Source organism: Vicugna pacos, chromosome 32 (assembly GCF_048564905.1).
Source record: "Vicugna pacos chromosome 32, VicPac4, whole genome shotgun sequence".
NCBI classification, from domain to species: domain Eukaryota; kingdom Metazoa; phylum Chordata; class Mammalia; order Artiodactyla; family Camelidae; genus Vicugna; species Vicugna pacos.
The window spans coordinates 21,401,390-21,422,776 of record NC_133018.1 but is presented as its reverse complement, the minus strand read 5'-3'; the positions used below and the strand labels follow the sequence as shown (position 1 = coordinate 21,422,776).

Below are 21,387 nucleotides of genomic sequence, written 5' to 3'. Positions count from 1 at the left end.
ATTTTAGATTTTAAAGATGATGCAGAGAATATCATTACTACCCTGGGTTGTGACACTCCTCTTTTTAGACTGCCATTTTTAACATGGGATTTTTAAAGGTGTTGATCATCTATGCTGCTCTGCTGAAATGGAAACATTAGACACAATGGTTTCCAAGGTCTGATGAGCTCAATTCCAAAATTTCCATCAATTCCATGTTCTCCCTTTCCATGCACCAAAAAGTAATTCACATAGTGTATAATAAATAAATAGTGTATGGTATAGTGATTGATCAGATAGATGGATGGATGGATGGGTGGATGGATGAAGAGATGAATGGATGGGTGGATGGATGGACAGATGGATAAATGGATAGGTGGATGTACATGTGGGTGGATGGATGGATGGATGGATGGATGGATGGATGGATAGGTGGATGGATTGTGGATGGATGGATGGATGGATGGATAGGTGGGTGGATGGATGGATGGATGGGTGGGTGGACGGATGTGTGGATGGATGGATGGATGGATGGGTGGACGGATGTGTGGATGGGTGGATGGATGGGTGGATGGATGTGTGGATGGATGGATAGGTGGATGGATGGATGGATGGATGGATGGATGGATGGGTGGATGGATGTGTGGATGGATGGATAGGTGGATGGATGGATGGGTGGATGGATGTGTGGATGGATGGGTGGATGGATGGGTGGATGGATAGGTGGATGGATGGACAGAATGGATGGATGGACAGAATGGATGGATGGATGGGTGGATGGATGAGTGGATGGATAGGTGTATGCATGTATGGATATATGGATGGATGGATGGGTGGATGGGTAGATGGATGGATGGATGGATAAGTAGGTGAGCCCACCCCCGGTGACACTTCTGCAGTCCCTCCCACCTGGACTATTGAATCAGCCCCAGCCTGGCCTCCATGCCTGGGGTCACTCCCCAGTCAGGCATTCCCCCCAAACTGCACATTTACCTTCATGAAGTAAAGGTTGATTTGTTACCCAAGAGGTGTCCATAGCACCCCCCCCCCACCCAGGGTCACACATTGTGGCAACAAAGTTCTAAATTATAATACTGGAGTTGAATCCCAAGACAGCAGCCCTTCCTTGGAGGATGCTGTGAGACTGAGTGAGATATTTCATGGGCAGCAGCGCCTTGGCTGCCTGCCCAACAGTTGCCTCTCCACCCTGCACCATGGCTCTGATGGATCTAACTCATCAAATCAAGCTCATTATTTCCTCCAAGGGAAGAATCCACCACCCATCCTGAACCTGAGCTTCTGTTTGGCCTTCACTCAATATCTGACAGATACACCTACACAAGTCAGACAGTACGAGGACAACGATGAGGAAATGATGGCTAAATGTTACTGAGGGCTACGATGTGCCAGACCAAGTGCTAACACTATACCTGCAGCATCTCACTTCATCCTAACAAAACACCATGAGGCAGGCAACCTCATTTTTGCATTTTACAGATGCAGGAACTGAGTTTCAGGAAGGTTAAGTGACTTGCCCAAGACGACAAAGTTAGTAAACACAAGAGTTTAAATTTCAATCGAGGCAGGTTGACCCACTAGCCTGTACTCTTGACCAAAACATTTCACTGCCAGCTACCTCAAAGAGGAAAGAAATTGAAATTTTCCCAGTATGAACCTCACTCCCAGGTAAATTGATAAGATGACAAAGCTGGTGGGGTAGAGAGGGTCCTTAATTCTACGTAACAGATGACTTTGCTCTAATCTATCTAGGACACTTTTCTGCTGCTACATACGTGGATTTTATATTTGCCTTGATATCTGAAGCATGTTCATTTTTGCTGCATCTCCTTTGGCCCATCTGACACCAAGGTGCAACAGACAGGAGACGGGGTCTTCCTTGGAAATTCACACATGAGACACTGAAGCAAAAGGAGGTGAGGTGTCTGCTCCGAGGCTACGCGGAGAATGAGAAGCCAGCTGGCTCTGCCCTCAGGTCTCCTCTCAGCCCCCTGGGCCTCGAGGATGAGGATGTGGGGCTATCACAGGATCCAGTGTAGCCCCAGCCCATGGTGGTCCACATCCTCCCCGGGGAAAGGCTGTGTGTTTAGACTGAGAGATCTGTGACCACCATGCCACAGCCCTGCTGGGGGTTGGGGGCCTGGCAAGTGCAGGGCACAAGGTGCTTCCCTGGTGAAGAACAGTGGTGCCCCCAGGAGCCTGGAGCTGTCAGAGGGGGTGGGTGGCCGGGGATGACATCAACGTCCAGAGAGCGCCTCAGGCCACAGCCTGGGAGGTGACGAATGGACAGGTTGTGAGAGGAGGCGTGGAGGGTGCTGTGCACAGCCTGAGCAAGACCAACACAGGCAGAGGCGGGATCCTGCCCAAGGCCCTCAAAGACGTCCACACCCTCATCCCCAGAATCTGTTACTTCTAATGGCTAATGGAAAAGTCAAAAATCTTGAGATGGGGAGATTACCCTGGGTCATCCAGGGGGACCCAACACATCCACAAGGGTTCTGATAAGGGAAAGAGGCAGGCTGGAGGGTCAGAGGACAGAAGCAGAGGTCTGAGTGTTGTGGGGCGGTGAGCCAAGGGATGCTGGAGGCCTCCAGAAGCTGGAAAAGGCAACAAATGGACTCTCCGGAAGGAACACAGTCCCCCCGGGACCTTCATTGTAGCCCCATGAAACCCATTTTGGACTTGTGACCCTCCAGACTGTAAGGTAATAAATTTGTGTTGTTTTACGTCACTAAGTTTGTGGGGCTTTGTTACAGCTACAAGAGGAAATTAATCCAGCAAGTGGGAGGCATCCAGTCCGCGGATTCGAGTTCTGATGGTAAATATAACCAATCGTTCATTTGCTGGGCAAATACTGTGTTTCCTCAGCGCCCATGCCTGCAGGAAGAGAGCAGCAGCGTCGGGAAGAAAGCCCCTTCCTTACGAAACTCTCTCCAGTGCCCCCTACTGACAGAGCACAAATCTTGCCCATTGGCCAAGGAAAACTGTTCCCGGCTCAGATCCCTATTCACAGAGCAGGCAGTGAGGGCTGAATTTAGAGCTGAGAGGCAATCAACTAATGGCCAGAACCCTGTCCGCCTCCCATCACGGGGTCACAGGCTCCGCGATGGGAGGGACCTTGTTTCTTTTGTTCAGCTGATGTTTTTCTCAGCACCCAGCATGGATCTCTCCTCCTGGGGAGGGGGACAGATGATGAATTGGGAACCTCACACACTGAGGACATCTGTGGAGAGGACAGAACAGGGTGGACATGTGGACAGAGAGTGATGGGCCGGGGGATGGACAGCCAGCTTTAGCCATCGTGATCAGGGAAGGTGCCTAACGGTCAAGTGGAGGAGAAGGAACCAGATGTGGGGAGAAGGAAGGGAAGTGTGTTCTGGGGCAAAGAGAAGAGTCCAGAACCCTGATACGGGAATTGTGGAATTAATCACAGGATAGTGAGTTTTATCTGCAAGGATCTCAACCCCAGTATCCAACTCAATATGGAAGGTAGAAGCACTCATAGACTGTCCTGGAGTCTCCTGTGTGGACCCCACACTTCGGTCCCAGACAGGAAGGTCCAAGCAGCACAGAATTTATTTGAACATTTCTGGTGTGGAAAAGGCCATTAGGAATATGGCACCCCTGGTTTATCATCCCCTTGAGCCACCAGCACTGCCCTTTTAGGTTCTGGAACCTTGTCTATGACCCTGTTCTGAGACATGGTCCCCGAGCCTGGTCATAAGCAGAGCTTCACCCAAGTTCTCAGCAGAGACGTGGTCACCTCCAGGCCAGAACAGAAACACAAGTGGTTTGACGGACTCTGGGATCCTATCCAGGTTCAGCTGGTCATTTCCCAACAAGGCTCTTTTGGTCCATCTGCATTTTAAAGTCGGCCAGTCCCCAAGCTATCTGCGAACTGTCAGGGCAAAGCTGCTTTGCCAGGGGCCGGTCACTCAGCACACAGAGCGGCTGTCCCCACCACCCTCCCTGGATGCATTTCAATATGTCCGTCTTCACCCAGCCCAGCACTTGGTCCTGAGATGGACACAGGCTGGTACAATTTAAACACAAAAACAAACACACACACACAGGCTCCCTGGGAACCAGTTCAGCCACATCCCAAAGGGAAGGGGATTCACACAGCAGACCCTGAACAGTTTCCAAAGAGGCGGTGTGGGAAGCAGGTAAACAAAATGTAATTAAAGTGCATTTCCCTTGTTCAAACACCTTCATCAGGTGCACAGAAAACAGCAGATTATAAAGTGCTAGTTTATCTCTGGATATTAAAGTACTCTAAAAAAAAAAAGTCTTTACGACCCTGATTTCTGAACCTGGACTTCTCACCATGGCGAGAGGCACGATGCCCACGAAGGAGGTCTGGCTGACGAAGATCTCGGAGACGACCAGCTCGCTCATGGAATCCTCCACCGGGTACTCCACCTGCCAGGTGATCTGCTGGGCCCCAGCCAGGCCGCTGCTGTTGTCAACTCCAAAGTCCACTTGCAAGATCTCGTAGAAGGAGCCATTTGCTCTGGAAAACAAACACACGGTAAAGTGCAGTTTAAAACCAGAGACTCAGCAGAATGTCAAGAACGCGATCAATGTGCCGTATTCCTCTCTGTCAACCCAAGAGTGATGGCCAAGTTCAGCAAGTTGTACGTTGGCGGCGGCGGGAGGGCCTAATTCACAGGCGGCCCGTCCGTGCCCCCCGCCCCAGCGTGGACGGACCATCCATCTTCAGGGCTCCGGGGAAGCAGGCTGTCCCTCCCTGAGTGAGCAGCTCAGACAGCACCTCATCTCTGAGCACCGCCACAGCTCTGTCCTCCCCAAGCCCACGCGCGCGAACGCCACGACTCAGGGCCACACACGGGACCTGGCCCCGGACCTGCATCGGGTGTCGCCAGTACTCCTGGCGCGAGGCACGTGGATTCTGGCTGTTTCTAACTCTGCCTTCTACTTCGACCCCTGTGTCTACGGCCCGTGGTTCAGACTCTGAGCTTCAGGGTTTGGGGAGAATATGGGTGATCACACGGGCTTGTGGGGGCGTCGTGAGATCAAGAACGGGAAAGGGCCCCACCAAGTGCATGGCTCACGGCACAAACCACGAGCCACATAATGAGGTGCTGTAGTGGATTCTTCATTTCATCAGCCTGAAATGGGATGGGATGCAATGTAAAAAAAACCCACCTGCCTTCATTCAGGGAGTGACAACAATGTACATGTGTTGGGAGGAAGGGGAAGAAGGTGGACAGGGCACATGCAAGTGAAAAGGACAAGTGTCACTATGGTATCCGTCTACACAGGGAGAGCCTCTCTCATCACTGACATGGACTTGTAAGTTGTGGCCTGACTGTTGCGCTGACAGGAGAAGTTACTGGACAGAGGATTAAAACAAAAAGCCACCCAGCATGGGATTTGTGGATGACTTTTGCTCCATAAGCCTGCATCCATCACCCTGATCTAGCTGCATCTACATCCAAGGACTACGACAGCAGAGTCACAGCCTGAGTCACACCCACGAACCTGCTCCTTCACTGCCAATGGGCCTTCCTGGACCAAAATGAGCTTGAAAGCCTCCTCCCTGCCTTTGGGGGTCTCGGGCAGGGCCCGCAGCCTAGCCACTCAACTCGTAAGCCGCTGGGAAGGAGTTTTGAAAGAGAGCCTGTCACCTGCTGTTTGCCCCTCGGAATCTCCTACCATGGACAGCTCCCTTCCAATGAAGACGTAATAGGGTGGAAACCAGTTTCCTTACACGTATGCCAAGAGGTGCCAGAGGCAAGAGTCAGCCATAGTATTGACAAAAACAGTTACAGCACAGCTGTAGCGTAGACGGAACTGAATTATGCTGACCTGCCCGATACGGGCTTCTACCCCCAACAGAACTGTTAGACTCCATCGAGAATCAGTCACGTCCAACTTCCCTTCCACTTAGCCAAGGTTTAAAGAAACTCTCTGATACTGCTCTGTCCAATACAGTGGCCACTGGCCAGAAGTGGCTATTTAAACCGAAGTATAAGTTTATTAAAATTGCACAGCCAGATGGTCCCAGCTGGCTGGGTGTGGGCACATGAGCTATGAATCCTCAAGTATCTATTTGTGCCTGTGGTTTTGCAAGAGGAAGGGAATGTGTGATGAAAAAGGGACCCAGCCTCATGAGACGGTGACAGTGGGCTCACGTGGGAACCCCTCACAGGGGACCCCTGTTTACCTGGGCATGGCCAGAGGGAGTTCAGGATCTTAGCAACTTGGGCCATGAGTTCTCAGCTTCAGTCACCCCCATTTCCCATCTGCCACACCCCAGCCTAAAGTCACGCCTCTGATCACAGGGACTCTCCACTTAACCATCCGTTAAGTCTCCTCCTGTAAGAAACGCTTGGCCCTATCAGATCAGATTTTCAGTTTCTCTTTGAGCTGCTGCCTGCTTGTAACCAGATCTAAGGAGCCATTTCTAACACCTCCCGGGTCTCAGCACTCAGCAAACCTCAGAGAAGCCTGCACGGAGAAAGTGAAAATCCAGTGCAACAAGAAAAGGGGTGTAACTCTCTGTCATCAGCAGTTTAATCCTGTTACATCCACGCTCTGGGCTTGGGGTACAGAAGTGGCCCGTCTGTGGGCTAAGAGGGCAGGGTCTGTGTGGGAGGGCTGACTCCACCCCCCTTAACTGTGGGCTCTTCCTTACTCCTCTGACTTTCCAGCCTGTGAGCTGGACCAACCACAGGAATCTGCCCAAGTCCAGCTACGAATGGAATAACAATCCCATTGGAGTCACTTTGATGCATAAATTTTAATCGTAGGTCATTTCTCTCAAGCCAGAAGACTTCAAGGCAGCTGGCATGCCTGCTAATAAGTCCATTTCTATGGAAATGGGTTTATTACTATTAATTTTACCTGCTCCTGATCTATTCTTGATAAGCCTTCCCATTAGGAAAAGCGCTCCAAGACTGTCTCAATTTAATAATTACTAACTGCCTTTGAGAAATCAGGATCAGTGTTTCAGTCATGAGCTATTCATTAGGTATTTTTCTTTACCCTGGGATGGAGGGGTGTGTGTGTGTGTGTGTGTGTGTGTGTGTGTGTGTGTGTGTGTGTGTTGGGAGGGGTCAGGCAGGAACACCACTTGGTTGTTTCTCCCCTCAAGCTAAAACACACAGCATCTTCCCAAAATGACTTGCTTCCCAGAAGCCCTGTTTCCCACAGAAAACCTGTCCCTTAATAAAAGCTGAGCCTCCTCCCTGGGACCCCTGGGGTGAGGCTGAGACAGCTTCTGAGTGCACGGCGTGGCTACAGCTCAGACGTGCCAGCAAGGAGGGGAGTTGGGGGCGAAGAGACGGATGGGAGAACCAGCCCGGCAGCTGGTCCCCAGGAGCCACAACGCAGCCATTTCCCAGCAGATCCTTCATGGTGACAATAATGGATGTGTTGCAGAGGGGAGCAGGGGAGGCCATGGGGGAGCGGGAGGGAGGGAGAAATAAAGAAGGAAAGAGTTCAAAAGCTCAAAGTGTTCTCCAGCAGGCTGTACCATTTACAGAGATTATTTCCCTCCCCACAAACGTCTAGATAATTCTGAGCTACCAGGCTGAGATGCTCAAGCTCTCCTCACATGAGTTTCCTCTAGAAATGGAGCAAGAGAGATTGTCTCTGATCTCAGGGCTTCTGCTTTTTCCTTATGGGTCTATTTCTGGGCATTATTTTTAAAAGACGACCAAAGAGCAAAGTAAATACCAAACCATGATTGCACTGAGCAGACGCCCCAGAACAGGCTTGCGGGTCGCTCACAGTAAATACAATTTGACCAAACCCTGACTTCCCCTCTTGACTGTTCGCACCATCAGGACACAGACGTGCCCAGATTGCTGACTGCGGCAGCTGACCCAGTGCCTGGACACTTGCAGGAGCTTCACACCTATTTGTTTAGTTCTCTGAACACACTCAACAGATCCAGCGGGACACCCTGTAAGTTCTAGTGGGGGGTGTCATTTTTATTCTGGGAGACAGACGAGAAACTACCAGTCAGCTGGGTCTTGAGACAGTCTCCCGCCTGCCTGGTTAAGTACATTTACACACTCTTCACTTTGAGAAGACACATCTGTCTCCACTAATAGAAGGTAGTTCTTTTTTTTTTAAGACTTTATTTTTCAGAGCAGTTTTAGGTTCACAGCGAAAATGAGAGAAAGGTACAAAGATTTCCCATAAAACTCTGATCCTCCTCCCATGCACAGCCTCCCTCGTTATCAACATCCCCCATCAGATGGTTCAACTTGTTACAATGGATGAACCTACATGGACACATCATTATCGCTCGAAGTCTACAGGGTACGTTACAGCTCACTCTTGGTTTTTGCACATTCTGTGGGTTTGGACACATGTATAATGACATGTACCCACCATTATGGTCTCATACAGTGTGTTTTCACTGCCCTAAAAATCCTGTGCTCTGCCTGCTCATCCCTCCCTCCCCTTGAACCCCCGGCCACCACTGATCTTTTTACTGCCTCCACGGTTTTGCCTTTTCCGGAATGTCACAGAGTTGGAATCCCACAGTATGGACCTTTTCAGATTGGCTTCCTTGACTTGGTGATATGCATTTAAGTCATATGCGTTCGTCCCTGACTTTTCACTGCTTGACAGCTCATTTCTTCCCAGCATTGAAGAACATTCCGCTGTCTGGATGGACCACAGTTTACTTATCCATTCACTCACTGAAGGACATCTTGGTGGCTTCCAAGTTTTGGCAACTGTGAATAAAAGCTGCTGTAAACATCCATGTGCAGGTTTTTGTGTGGACATACATTTTCACTTCCTTTGGGCAAATACCAAGAAGCATAACTCCTGAATCTTACGAACATTAATTTTTCAAAAGCCAAAACCTATTATTAATACCATGGTCACTACAGTCCCTGGCATAGCCACTTATTCAGTGACATTGATTAAGCACGCAGTATGTGTCAGCCACTGAGAATTCACCGGTAGACAAAACAGATGAGATTCCTGTCTTAAGAGTCCGGTGAAAAAATAAATAAGGTAAGTCTGGGTCATGATCAATGCTATCCTAAAAATAAACTAGAAGAATAAAATTTCTTTTTTAAAAGAATTTAAATACATTCTTTCAATTTAAAAAAATACAATTTTAACACAGTCACTTTTAATTTTAAAATAGAATATACATTACAACAGGAGACAATGAAAAGTGTGTACAGGGAAGTCCTCTGTAAGGAGCTGACACTTGAGCTGAGACCTTAAGGATGGATAGAAGCCTAACAGACCCTCAGCAAATGTTTGTTGAATGAATGACAAACCTATTTTAAGCTAAAACAAATCATGGGGAGATTCTATCCCAAATCAGCAGCAGGAACACAAAAGTGCTAACTCAGAAAGAACGCCCTTCAAGTCTTTGCTTACACACCCCTGCTTCTGACCACACAGACCCCTCGAAGGTGTCATCCCCCATCCCTGCGAGTCTGGGTCCATCAGGTTTTCCACGGCTCTCACCTTCCAGTACGCTAAGTGAGTGATCTGTTGGTTTTCTTTCCCTCTCTCTCTCTCTCTCTCTCTCACACACACACACACAGGTGTGTGCCAGGTAAGCAGCGATTTTTGCCTGTTTTGCTCACTACCGTGTCCCCAGCGCTTAGAACACTGCCTGGGACAGAGTTGGTGCTCATGAAACCTCGGTTGAAGGAGTCACTGAATATCAAACAACAGTTTGAGCGAGAGCTCAGAGGAACATGTGCTGTAGTGAAGCCAGAGAGGCCGTGCTACGGTGTTGGGAGGAGACAGAAAGGGGAGGTCAGGGGAGGCTTCCTGGAGGAGGCTGGCCTTGGGCTGATCATTGAAGAAGGGGCTCGAACAACAGGCAGCAGCTACAGCCTCCCTGCTTGGGGCGCCTCATCACACATCACACCCTCTCTCCCCCTCCAGACGTCCTCCCCACTCCATGACTCCCCCACCCCTAGCACCAGTCCTCCCAGAGAGGAACCGGGCAAATCCCTGCTCTCCAGCCCCAGCGACAGGGCAGAGGTTCCTTGATCCGTCTCTCTGCCTGTCACACAGCTCTTGTCACCAGGGCCGCATGGTCAGCTCTCAGAATAGGGCATGAATAAATCATCTCCTTCTGCAATTTCATAAAACCCAGGTGCTGCCTCCTCTTTCCTGTGTTGTCAAAGGCAGCACCGCTCTCCCCGAGCTTGCTGTGGGAAACGTTTCAGGGTGACGAACCGGGCTGAGGTCGGCCATTAAAGGTCTAAAAATATTTAAGAGTCCCTAGTTTAGAGCAGGGACTTTTGAGCTCAAAACCTTCTCTCCTCATTGGTTTAATTTCAAGACTTCTCCTCATTAAATTGCTATCTAGAACTTTAAAAAAAAAATCTTAAGACTGTGTCAAATGGGAACAGTTCAAGAACAGGGGTTCTTTTATTGCATTTCTAGCTGATTAGGAAAGTTAAATAGAAAACCTAAAGGTTACAATGTAGAATCTGGGCTGCATATGGCCAGGGCCAACGTCCCCGCTTAACCACCTCCACTGCTGTGTTTTCACAAAATTTGAACTGGCTGCTGATAGTTTTAAATGCAGAATGTTCACACCAAAAAACCAGTGTTTCTGATTTTTCTTCGAAAAAATTGGAAGGCCAGGCAACATTATCTGTCCCATGACCCGTGTGGCAACAGTCCACTGGGGCAGCAGGGGCCACCCCCACCAGTGGGGCTGAAATTCCCCAGTCGGCCTCTGAAGCCCATCTGATCCATTTATCATGTCCCCCAGGTCCCCACAGATGTCTGTGATCTCTGAGAAAACACGTTTTATTTTTGCCCTTCTGAGTAAACACCTGATGACCTGTGTGCGACTCCAGCTCACAAACGATGCCTCATTCTTGTGGGAATCTGTCTCTCAAAACCCTCCTGCCTTGGTGTTACCACGAGACCCAGTTCCTAACCATGGCTCTGGGCTCGGCGGTGAATCCTGACCTCAACTCCTCAGCCGGGTGGGGGACCCTTCCCAGGCATGTGAAATCTTAGTAGAAAATTTCGATTTGGGCTTGGGCTGTCTTCTCAAGAAGAGGCGTAAAATCTCAACTGCTGTGTGACGGCCTCTTCCACCAGCTGAACTGAGAACTGAAAAAAAAAAATCAGGGTGAAAAGGAAGGGGTACAAATGAGAATAAATATTTCCAAATCTCTGGGGACCCAGAACAGCCAAAACAATCTTTGAGAAGAAGGATAAAGTTGGCAGACTCCCATTTCCCCCATTTTAAGACTTACTACAAAGCTTCAGTATTCAAGGCACAGGTGGAAGAATGGGCATATAAATCGATGGAATAGAACTGGGAGTCTAGGAGTAAGCCTTTACGTTTATGAGTAAGTGATTTTCAGCTAGGCTGCCAAGACACTTGAAAGAAGAAAAGTGGTGTTTTTTCCAACAAGTGGTGTTGGAACAATTGGACATTCGCAGAGGAATTGCTCCGGAACATTACCTCACACCATAAACAAAAATGAACACACAGTGGATCCAAGAGCTAAGTGTAAGAGCTAAAATTATAAAAACATAGGCAATAATCTTCGTGACTCTGGTTTAGGCAATGAGTTCTCAGATATGACACCAAAAGCACAAGCACCAAAAAAAAAAAAAAAAAAAAACTCCCATGGAAAGCAATATGGAGGTTCCTGAAAAAAACAAAAATGAAGCTACCATATGATCCAGCAATTCCACTCCTGGGTACATATTCAGAAAAGACAAAAACTCTAATTCAAAAAGATCCATGCAACCCCAATGCTCAGAGCAGTACAATTTACAATAGCCAAGACATGGAAATAACCCAAGTGCCCATCAGCAGGTGATATATATATGATGGGATGTTACTCATCCATATAAAAGAATGAAATAACGCCATTTGCAGCAACATGGATGGACCTAGAGATGATCATACTAAGTGAAGAAAGTCAGACAGAGAAAGACAAATATCATATGATACCACTTACATATGAAATCTAAAAAATAATACAAACAAATTTATTGACAAAACAGAAACAGACTCACAGACATAGAAAATAAACTTATAGTTACCAAAGGAGAAAGGGAGGTGGGGAGGGATAAATTAGGAGTCTAGGATTAACAGAAACAAACTACTATACATAAAATAGATAAGGATTTTCTGTAGAGCACAGAGAACTATATTTAATATCTTGTAATAACCTATGATTTAAAATAAAATAATTTAAAATATATGTATCTGTGTGTATGTGTGTGTGTGTGTGTGTATCTGAATCACTTTGCTATGTACCTGAAACTAACACATCGTAAATCAACTATGCTCCAATTTTAAAAAAGAAAAGAAAGCTACTGCCATCAACTCTCCCTTGCTTTGTTTATTCTCCTTTCATTGAAACCTTGAATACATTTTTCTGCAGCAAATCCTCCCAGAAACTCTCCATCCAACTCAAACCAGCTTATGATAAGTCAACAAACCCATTGCCCTACTTTCCAACCACAGAAAAAAAAATGACATTAAATTCTTCTTTTTTCCATTTTTTAAATATTTTGAAGTACCTCGCAGACTGGTGTGTGACCTTATTTTTGCTTACCAACATTTTCCCAGGGCTGAAAACAATAAATCTTGATAATGAGCCAACACCGTAGACACCTCCACTCTCTCAGCTGCCAAATCCAGGACGATTTCTCACACTAACAACTCACCCTCACTTCCAGCTGATTTGATTTTATCAGCACCACCATGACAAGCCTGGAGACAGTGAAGACAATTGCCACAATTAATTCTTCCCCCTCTGCCTCGGTCTTTCTGACAACATCCCGAAAACCCTTCTGGGAAATGACGGCCCAGAAATCATCTCACACCAGTTTCCTGAATACACCATCTCAGAGTCGCCCCCCTCTCTGTTTCTTCCCGTTACCGACCTTGAGGAACACTCTTGTTCTGCAAAATGACTCAGGGAATCCAGGGCTGCTGGAGTCCCCTTAAAGAGAAAGGCAAACCCAGGCTGGCTGACGTGAGAAGTGACGCACGGGCTCTGGGCGTGTGTGCAGAGGGTAGCGGGCACATGGGGCCTCGTTGGGGCTCCTCGGGGTTCCTGGGGGTGCACAGTCATGGCCACCCCTGAGAGCAGGGCCAGGTATCTGTTATTTTGATTTATAACATAGTGTTAATTGTTGAGTAAAAAATATATTCCCAGGAGCCAAAATTCAAAAAGTACAAAAGAAGGTAAAAGCAAAAAGTCTTCCTCCCTTGTCCGGGGTTTGCAGATACAAACTACTGTACATAAAGGAGATAAACAACAAGGACCTACTGCAGAGCACAGGGAACCATAGTCAATACATTGTAATAGCCTATAATGAAAAAGAATATATATATATATATATATAACTGAACCACGATGCTGTAGACCAGAAACTAACAGTGTTGTAAAGCAACTATACTTCAATTAAAAATAAATAAATATAAATAAATACATACATACATGGAAAAATAAAAAGTGTTCCTTCTACTGCTGGCCTCCAAGTCCTCAGCTGAAGTCCTCTGACGTTATTAGCTTTCTTTCTTTTTTTTTTAATTGAAGTACAGTTGACTTACAATATTGTGTTAGTTCCAAGTGTAGAGCAGAGGGATTCAGTTAGACACATACGTGTAAATACATACACGTAGACACTGAGCCATTGATTCACACCTGCACGCTGAGCGAGAGGACCATGTCCCCAGCTCTGTGCCTGGCCCAGTGGCATACACGAGCGGAGTCACCCGCAGACACCTCTAATTATTCTTCAGAGTCTGCTTCAAAGTGAAAACCTCTCTCCTGCCGTGTGGCACAGGACTCCCCTTCACCCAGACTGGGAAAGGCCTCGTTAGACGGGGATTCTTCTGCGGCCTCAGGGGCGGGCTGGCTCCTCCAAGGAGCACAGCTGCTGATGAGGCCGAGGTCCTGGGGTCGCGCCCCGCACATGCTGGTCGGCTGGGCTCCTCCGGGTGGCCGTGGAGGGCACCTGTACGTCCAGCACACTGCGGGCTGCCCTGGTCACCAGGGGCCCACTGGCGGAGGCAATCAGTGCCACTCATCCCCAGTCCTGGTGGTGTCCCTGCTGAGATACAGGAGCAACATCCCACACGAAGGGTTTCACCGGGCTCCCCATTAAGAAGGCTGCAACAATAGATGATCGGGGTATGTTCGTGGCCAACCCAGCAAAGGCCACATCCAAGACAAGCAGCCCGCAGAACCCTAGCTCACGTTCACCTGAAGCAAAGTTTAAAGACCACAGACGTCTGACTGTAAGTACGAGAGGGATTCGTGGCTCTCAGAGGGGTGGGGTCAGAAGGTGCAAGAATCGTGAGGTTGATACCTACCACCTGGACTTGTCTCCCAAATTCCAGACTCTTTTGTCCAACTGCCTATTCGTCGGCTCCAGTTAGAAATCCAAACAGCATCCCCAGCTTGACACTGAACCTCTGGGGGTGAAGCCCATCCCCCACCACATGCTCTTCCCCATCAAAGGCAAAGCCAGCCGCCCATCCGGTCACTCAGGTCAAATCCTTGTCTGATGATCCTGAGCCCCTCCCTTTCCTCAGTAGCCCGCACATGTTCTGTGCAGAAAGCCTGTCACGTCTGCCTGGGAAATAAATACTTTTAAATATCTTCACTGTCCCCACGCCTGCTGCTCCTACACTGGCCCAAGCCACTATCCCCTCTTGCCCGGGTGACTATAGTCACCTCCGAAACGATCTCTCGCTCCCGCCCTCGCCCCCTGCCCTCCACTATGTTTTCTTTACACAGCAGCCAGAGTTCTCCTGTTCAAAAAGAAGTCAGGTATCTTCACTGTCCTTTTCAAAACCCTTGCGGGATTCTCATCTCATTCACATAAAAGCTGATTTCCTTACAAGGATCTGTATGGCCCTGCACAACCCGGCCCCCTCTGCCGCAATGCCCGGTCCCTCCCTGGACATCTTTGCGACCATCGCCCCCTCCATCGCTCTGTCCAAGCCACAGCGGTCCCTCACTGTTCCTGCAGCGTGAGGCTCGCTGCTGCCTCGAGGTCTTCCCACTGCCTCCCCCTTCTCCCTGGCCCCTCTTCCCACCAGTATCTGCACAGCTCACCCTCAGGACTTGCCTTAAATGCTGCCGTCTAAGTGAGGTCTCCTTAAGGGACCCTGCGGAAAGCCCCATCTCCTACCCTGGCCAGCCCCTCACCCTCCCTGCTGTCTCTCAACATCGAACATAGTCTTTATTTACTTGCTTTTGCTATGGCCAGTTTCTGTCTCTGAGACGGTAAACTCAATGCGGGCAGGGATGTTTCTCCTTCATGTTCCCTGCAATGCCTCCAACGCCTGGAAGAGCACCTGGCCCATAGCAGGGACTCCATAAATATGTCATGAATGAATGAATGAATGAACGAACGAACGAACGAGCTGTGAACCTCAGAGTTCACGCTTCAACCCCACGCCTCGTTGGCTTCCCCAGAGTGTGACACCTGGATCCTTGTGTGTGAGGTCCTTTCTGTCCGTCTCCGGCCGGGACCATCCATGCATCACTCAGTCCCTTCCAATGTTCATAACCAGCCATGGGCATCTTCACAACAGCGTCAGGAAAGACTGGATTTTCTGCGTCTCAGCGTCCCCGCATGGGGCCTTCCATCAGTCTATGCGTCACAAGATGGGAAATCCACACCGGGAGGCTCACTGTTGCCAAGTAGCTGCTTCATTTGGTCACTCTCTCTGTGCTCCATGCAGCTGGGGATTTTTGCATTTTCTCCAGAGTTTATAGGTGTCAACGGTGAGAGTGTTCGTGTGACACCAGCTCCTCAGCCATTCCTGGACTGGGAGTCACCAGTGCTATTTTTTTTTTCATTGTGGTAAGAACAGTTCACACAAAAGCTACCCTCTCAACAAATTTTAAGAGTACAGTACTGTATTGTTAACCGTGGGCGCCATATCGTATACAACACAACTCAAGAAGCTACGCGCCTCACATCCAGCACTAGCGTTCTGGAGGCGTGCTGTTGCACAGGACTCAGCAGCAAGCAGGGATGACGGGGACCACTTGCCCAAAGAGCACCACACGTGATGACGATGACAGTTTTCTCCAAGCAGGGACAATGTCTACCTTCGGTTCTGGCGCTCTCAAAGCTCAGGCTTTGAGCGCCTCCAGACCACCTGGAATTATTTCAACGCCGCAAAACCAAAGGCCAAAAGATGAAAAAGACAGACAGACAGAGGGACACGCCGGGGTGTTCAAAAGCAAACCCACAGAACATCTTCAACCTCATTAACCTTGAAGTTGAGGAGAGTTGAGAGGATCCCACAAGTAGGCTGACATTCTGAATGCAACTAGGGTAAAAAAAAAAAATCAGATTAGAATTCTTGTAACCTTCAATTTACCGGGTAGCTTTTCAATAAATGTCAGCTGGGCAGAAATTCAATGGCAGTGATTTGCAGGCTCCGGTCATCCCACAGTGTGTAAATCTCCCGAAGTGAAGGGCTCTCCTTCAGGAAACAGGAATTCTCCTGTCACCAATTAATTAAAACCCAATGATCCCATTGCACCTCCTCCTTGGCCCATTGTATCCATTCCGATAGCCTCAAAAAAATCTTTCTTAGAGGCCAATTACTCTGCAGTAATTAGGTCTTAAGTCAACCACAATTACAAAGGATTATGTGCCTGTAGCTTCTCTGACTTCTCCTTCGCTGATTATATCTATTCAAGCACTCCTGAAATTATTTTCCTGGAATTGAGCCTAAACCTATCCTGCTGTATTTTTAAGAGAGACTAATTTGGTCCCAAGGAGCAAGTATGAACTAGAATCATGCATGAAATAATAGGAAACAGTGGTAAACTGTTGGGTTTTTTTTTTTTTTTTGGTCTCACAAAGGCAGCTCAAACACCCAGTTACAGGATGCAAAAATAAGACAGTCCGGGACAGGGAAAGTCCTCCGTGCACAGGTTCCAGAGACTTGAGTTCACACAGGATGCATGTGCCAGCACCGTGAACTTGTCTGAGCTCACCCGACATCAGTCTCATTTCCCACCTCCGAAGGTTCTCAAGGAGTGAAAATGATGCCACATAATGATGAGATCCGATGTAAGTCAGCACCAGGTCAGACCTCAGAGGAGGACGGCCACTAATTGGCCTGAAACAACGGAATGAAAGGTGACATGTGTTCTGGTGGCTGAGCCACGCTGCACTAATGAGCTGCCCTGTGGCACGCGATGGCCATCCGGCCAGCTGACCTTTGGCATCATGTCCCCACACATCCTCCACCCCCAGAGGAGGGGCGCGAGAATGCTGGGAGGCAAAGCACGCCAGGGTGAAGAGGGCAGGTTTTGGACTGACATCCGAACAAAGAGAATTTCCTACTTCGGCTCTGAACCTTCAAGGTCAGTGCCTGCAAAGCCAGTATCTTGGAAAACTCCATTCAGTCTTAAGGCCACAGTTTGCTCTCCCAGGTGCACATGGGCTGATTCACCCTCGTGGGAGATGCTCGGAGCCTGGGGACCACACTTTCTGGACACAGAATGAGAGCACGTTGTTGGCAGTGTGTGAGCCTCTAACGGAACTAAAAGTTTAGGACCGTCCCAGACCACCAAGGTCAGCGCGCCTGGAAGACGCAAAAAGAAGCTGCGGTTGGTCTACCCCCAGGCTCTGATTCTGCTGGGGTTTCCCAAACATATGCCCTCTGGCTGGGTCTCTAAGTTCTGGACTATGACTCATTCATTCAAGCATTTGATAAAACCCATCTGTGCATCTCCTGTGTGCCCAGCGCTGTGCTCAGCACCGGGGATCACGTGTGAGGAAGGCAAGTGGGGTTCCCGCTCTCCTGGAGTGTCTATTCTAGGGGAAGGAAACAATTACAAAGCAAATTGAAAAATAAATAAGGCCACTATTAGATGGTGAATTTGACTGTCATTAGTAACCTGTCCCTCAGTTTCTGGACCCAGGAGGGGACTGTTCCTCTGGCCCATGTGAGGTCGGGTGGAGCCTGACCTACACACCTTGTGTCTCCTTTCTGGGCATGTATTTTTCTTTAATTGAAGCATAGTCAATTTACAATGTGTATAAGTTTCTGGTGTACAGCATAGTGACTCATCTATACATATGCATATATATATATATATAAAATATATATAAAATATATATATATATATATATTCCTTTTCATCTTCTTTTTCATTGTGGGCCATTACAAAGTATTGAATATAGTTCCCTGTGCTCTACAGGAGGGCCTTGTTGTTTATCTATTTTATATATAGTAGTTAGTATCTATAAATCCCAAACTCCCAATTTATTCCTCTCCTCTCCCTCCACCCCCACCCCTGGTTAACAATAAGTTTGTTTTCTATGTCTATGAGTCTGTCTCTGTTTTGTAAACAAATTCATTTGTGTCTCTTTTTTTCAGATTCCACATATAAGTGATCTCATATGGCATTTTTCTTTCTCTTTCTGGCTTGCTTCACTTAGTATGACAATCTCCAGGTCCATCCATGTTGCTGCAAATAGCATTATTTCATTCTTTTTTATGGCTGAGTAGTATTCCATTGTATAAATATACCACCTCTTCTTTATCCAGTCATCTGTTGATGGACATTTAGGCTGTTTCCATGTCTCGGCTACTGTAAATAGTGCTGCTGTGAACACTGGGATGCATGGATCTTTTTGAATTAGAGTTTCTTCTGGATATATGTCTGGGCAAGTACTTAATCACTGGTCCAAATCTCTATTTCCACTGCCACAGCAGCAGTGACTTTCAAGACTAAAGAAAGCCAGTGCCAACAAACAGAATTGTCTTTGCAAAGCACAGAAAGAAATGGGGTGGAGGAAATTGAAAACGTGCTCTCTTTTAGAGAGGAGATTCTGAGCAGACAGAATTAAAGAGCACCTGCCTGGGAATGAAGGCAAGAGAAACCAGAAGAGGTGGTGGAGGCAGGGAGCCAGGGAGAGAATTGCGTCCGAGGAGGTCCCAGCGCCAGCCAAGGAGCCGGCTTCACACCCTGGGCTGCCCCAGCACTGAAGCCAAAGCTTCCTCTCTGATATTTGGTTAGGCTGATTTAAGCTCTTTCTGCTTGCTACCGAAAAAAAAAAAAAGACATAAATATGACAGCATTAAAGTCTATCATGAGGTGGAGATGCAGTATTTTACGAGACACAAGTGGCATTATTTTACGTGCCTCATAATTTCAGTGGTGGTGACTTTCCACTGGCATTTAGCCATATTTCAACTGATAACGTGGGGAGAGCCAAACAGAGGAAATAAATCAGAACCGAGTGCCAGGCAACCCTCCTTCCTTAAAGCCAGTCCTGTCTTCCACGGGCAGCCTCCTCTCCCCGGAAAATGGACCCGAGTGCCTGGATGAAACCTCCTTAAAAAACCTAAGTTACCGGCATCACAATGACACACCTCCCAACCGCATTCTAGACGTGCATCGTGAAATCCAGGGAGACCAATTTCTAGCTTTTTTTTCTCTTTCAAAGTCTAGAGCTAGGTAGCCAGCCTCCCAGCAGAGCCCAGCGAGGGAAGAACCCGCAGTTAAGACCATGCGACGCCAGGACGACGTGATACTGTGTTGCTACAACTCAAACAGATCAAAATGAATTAAGCGTCTTTAGCAGCCTCTCAACCGCCTTGTGCTTTAAATGTTCCGGCAAGTCTCTTAAGCAACTGTAATAAGACATTAAATGTCTTTAAAGGACTTTGTATTAAAGGACCGAGGCCAGGTTCAGTGGTAGCGTGCATGCTTAGCATGCATGAGATCCTTGGCTTCAATCTGCAGTACCTCCAGTTAAAAAAATTTTGTTAATAAATAAATAAACCTAATGACCTTCCCCTCTTCTACAAAAAAGGTTAAAACAAACAAACAATAACAACAAAAAACCAGTGGGAATTATTTTTTTAAAAAGATCAAAACATACTCGAGAGCTGCCACCGAAGGAAAGCTGGACATCCTTCCGGCCCCAGTGGCGCTGAGAACGTAGTGAGCCCAGGCAGCTGTGACACCGGAGGGGAAGGGCTCTCCGTCCCGGCCAGCGCCCTCAGCAGGCAGGCATCCGCAAGCCCACATTCTGCCCACCGCCCACACGACGAAGTCTCAGCCCCGTCGCCTGGCGCATCCGTGGTGGTCCCAGCGGGAAACAGGATTCCACTCACACGGATGTAATGGAATAGTATTGCATGAGGGACTGTCTGCAAAAGCACAAGCAGGGATGAGAGAAATAACAAGGGATGCTGAAGAGGCCAGAGGTGAGTGGCAGCAGAAAGCTGTCACCGCCCCTGAGCTAAAGGGCCATGGGGGGGGGATGGGGGGAGAACAGTGTAGCTGGAGCCGGGTGAGAATTGCAGCCATGGATGTGGGGGGACTGGGGGTCATCTGGCAGGACCTTTAGCCCTGGGGGGCACGTGCAGGAAGGACCTTTCTCTTCCTGCCCTCTGGTCTCCCGCTAATGCCTCCCACTGGCTGAGCCCGGCCAGCAGCCAGCAGCAAGGGAGCCCAGGGGAAGCGATCTCTTGGCGTGAATCACCCCCCCCCCCGAAGCACACAGCAGGGAAGAGTGGAAGGTGGTGGTGCCTTGCAGGCTAAGCGAGAACAAGCAGCCTGCTTGGTATTCGAGCTTCGCTTAGGTGGGAGGTGCCCTCCAGATCTGTCTCCCACGCCTCCCGCAGGGCCGGCTCGGGGGAGCGCCAGCCTGGCCAGGCGGAATACAGCCCAGCTCTCGGCTGTCTGTGTCCGGCTAGGGTGAACCACAAGAGAGATTCCGGGCGATTCAGGGTGGCAGAAGGGAGGAATACAGAAATGCTAAGCCACTGCAAGTTTTAACCATTGCAAACATCCTCCCAGGTGTCTTTCCTGCCTTAGCTGGAGCTGTCAGACCGAAGAATGCCTCTAAACAAAATGTTTCAAGCAGCCTGAGCCTGGCGGGGAGAGCGGGGGAGCTGAGGGCCTCACAGCACTGATGAGACGGTTTCGTGAGCCAAGGTGTGGAGCACATAGGAAACAGCTCTGCACGGGCTTATCAGGATCACAGATGCCCAGGTTCCACCCACAGAGATGGGACTTCTCGACCCCCGATGTGAGCGGCCCCTCCCCTCACTCTCTCTTAGAGTTCCTCCTACTTCTTATGCACAGCGCCCGGCCTCTGCAATTGGAAATTAGCTATTTAAGCCCCTTTATGGGTTTATTTTTGTCTCCCTCACTTGACTCTAAGCTCCAGAGGGTGGAAATTGTGTCCCTTCTGTCCACTCAGTGCCCCCGGGGCACACACAGCGTCAGGTACATTTCAGGAGCTGAATGAAATCTTTGCAAGACTGAGGGAAAGACAAATGGGGTTCCTTCACGGGACTGCCAGGAAACAAGACCAGAGAAGCTTGCACCCGCCTAAGGTCGTGCATTTTTCTCCGGATGCTGCCCCATCCATCCCTGCTGT

The 21,387-nt window shown here is 48.6% G+C and overlaps 1 protein-coding gene and 1 long non-coding RNA gene across 4 annotated transcripts in view; both read right to left on the bottom strand.

Annotated features, from left to right (window-relative positions):
* TMEM132B (transmembrane protein 132B) overlaps window positions 1–21,387 on the bottom strand; it is a 292,208-nt gene that overhangs the window by 67,434 nt on the left and 203,387 nt on the right. For all 3 annotated transcript variants that reach the window (XM_072952906.1, XM_072952907.1, XM_072952908.1), the window contains one exon: window positions 4,324–4,510. In XM_072952906.1, the coding sequence (XP_072809007.1) occupies window positions 4,324–4,510 (187 nt within the window). The remainder of the gene's footprint in view (window positions 1–4,323; window positions 4,511–21,387) is intronic.
* LOC140690844 (uncharacterized) lies at window positions 10,360–12,706 on the bottom strand. The gene is made up of 2 exons (XR_012066172.1): window positions 12,555–12,706; window positions 10,360–11,088 (listed from the first exon to the last, which is right to left on the bottom strand). It is a non-coding gene; the product is annotated as an uncharacterized lncRNA (long non-coding RNA).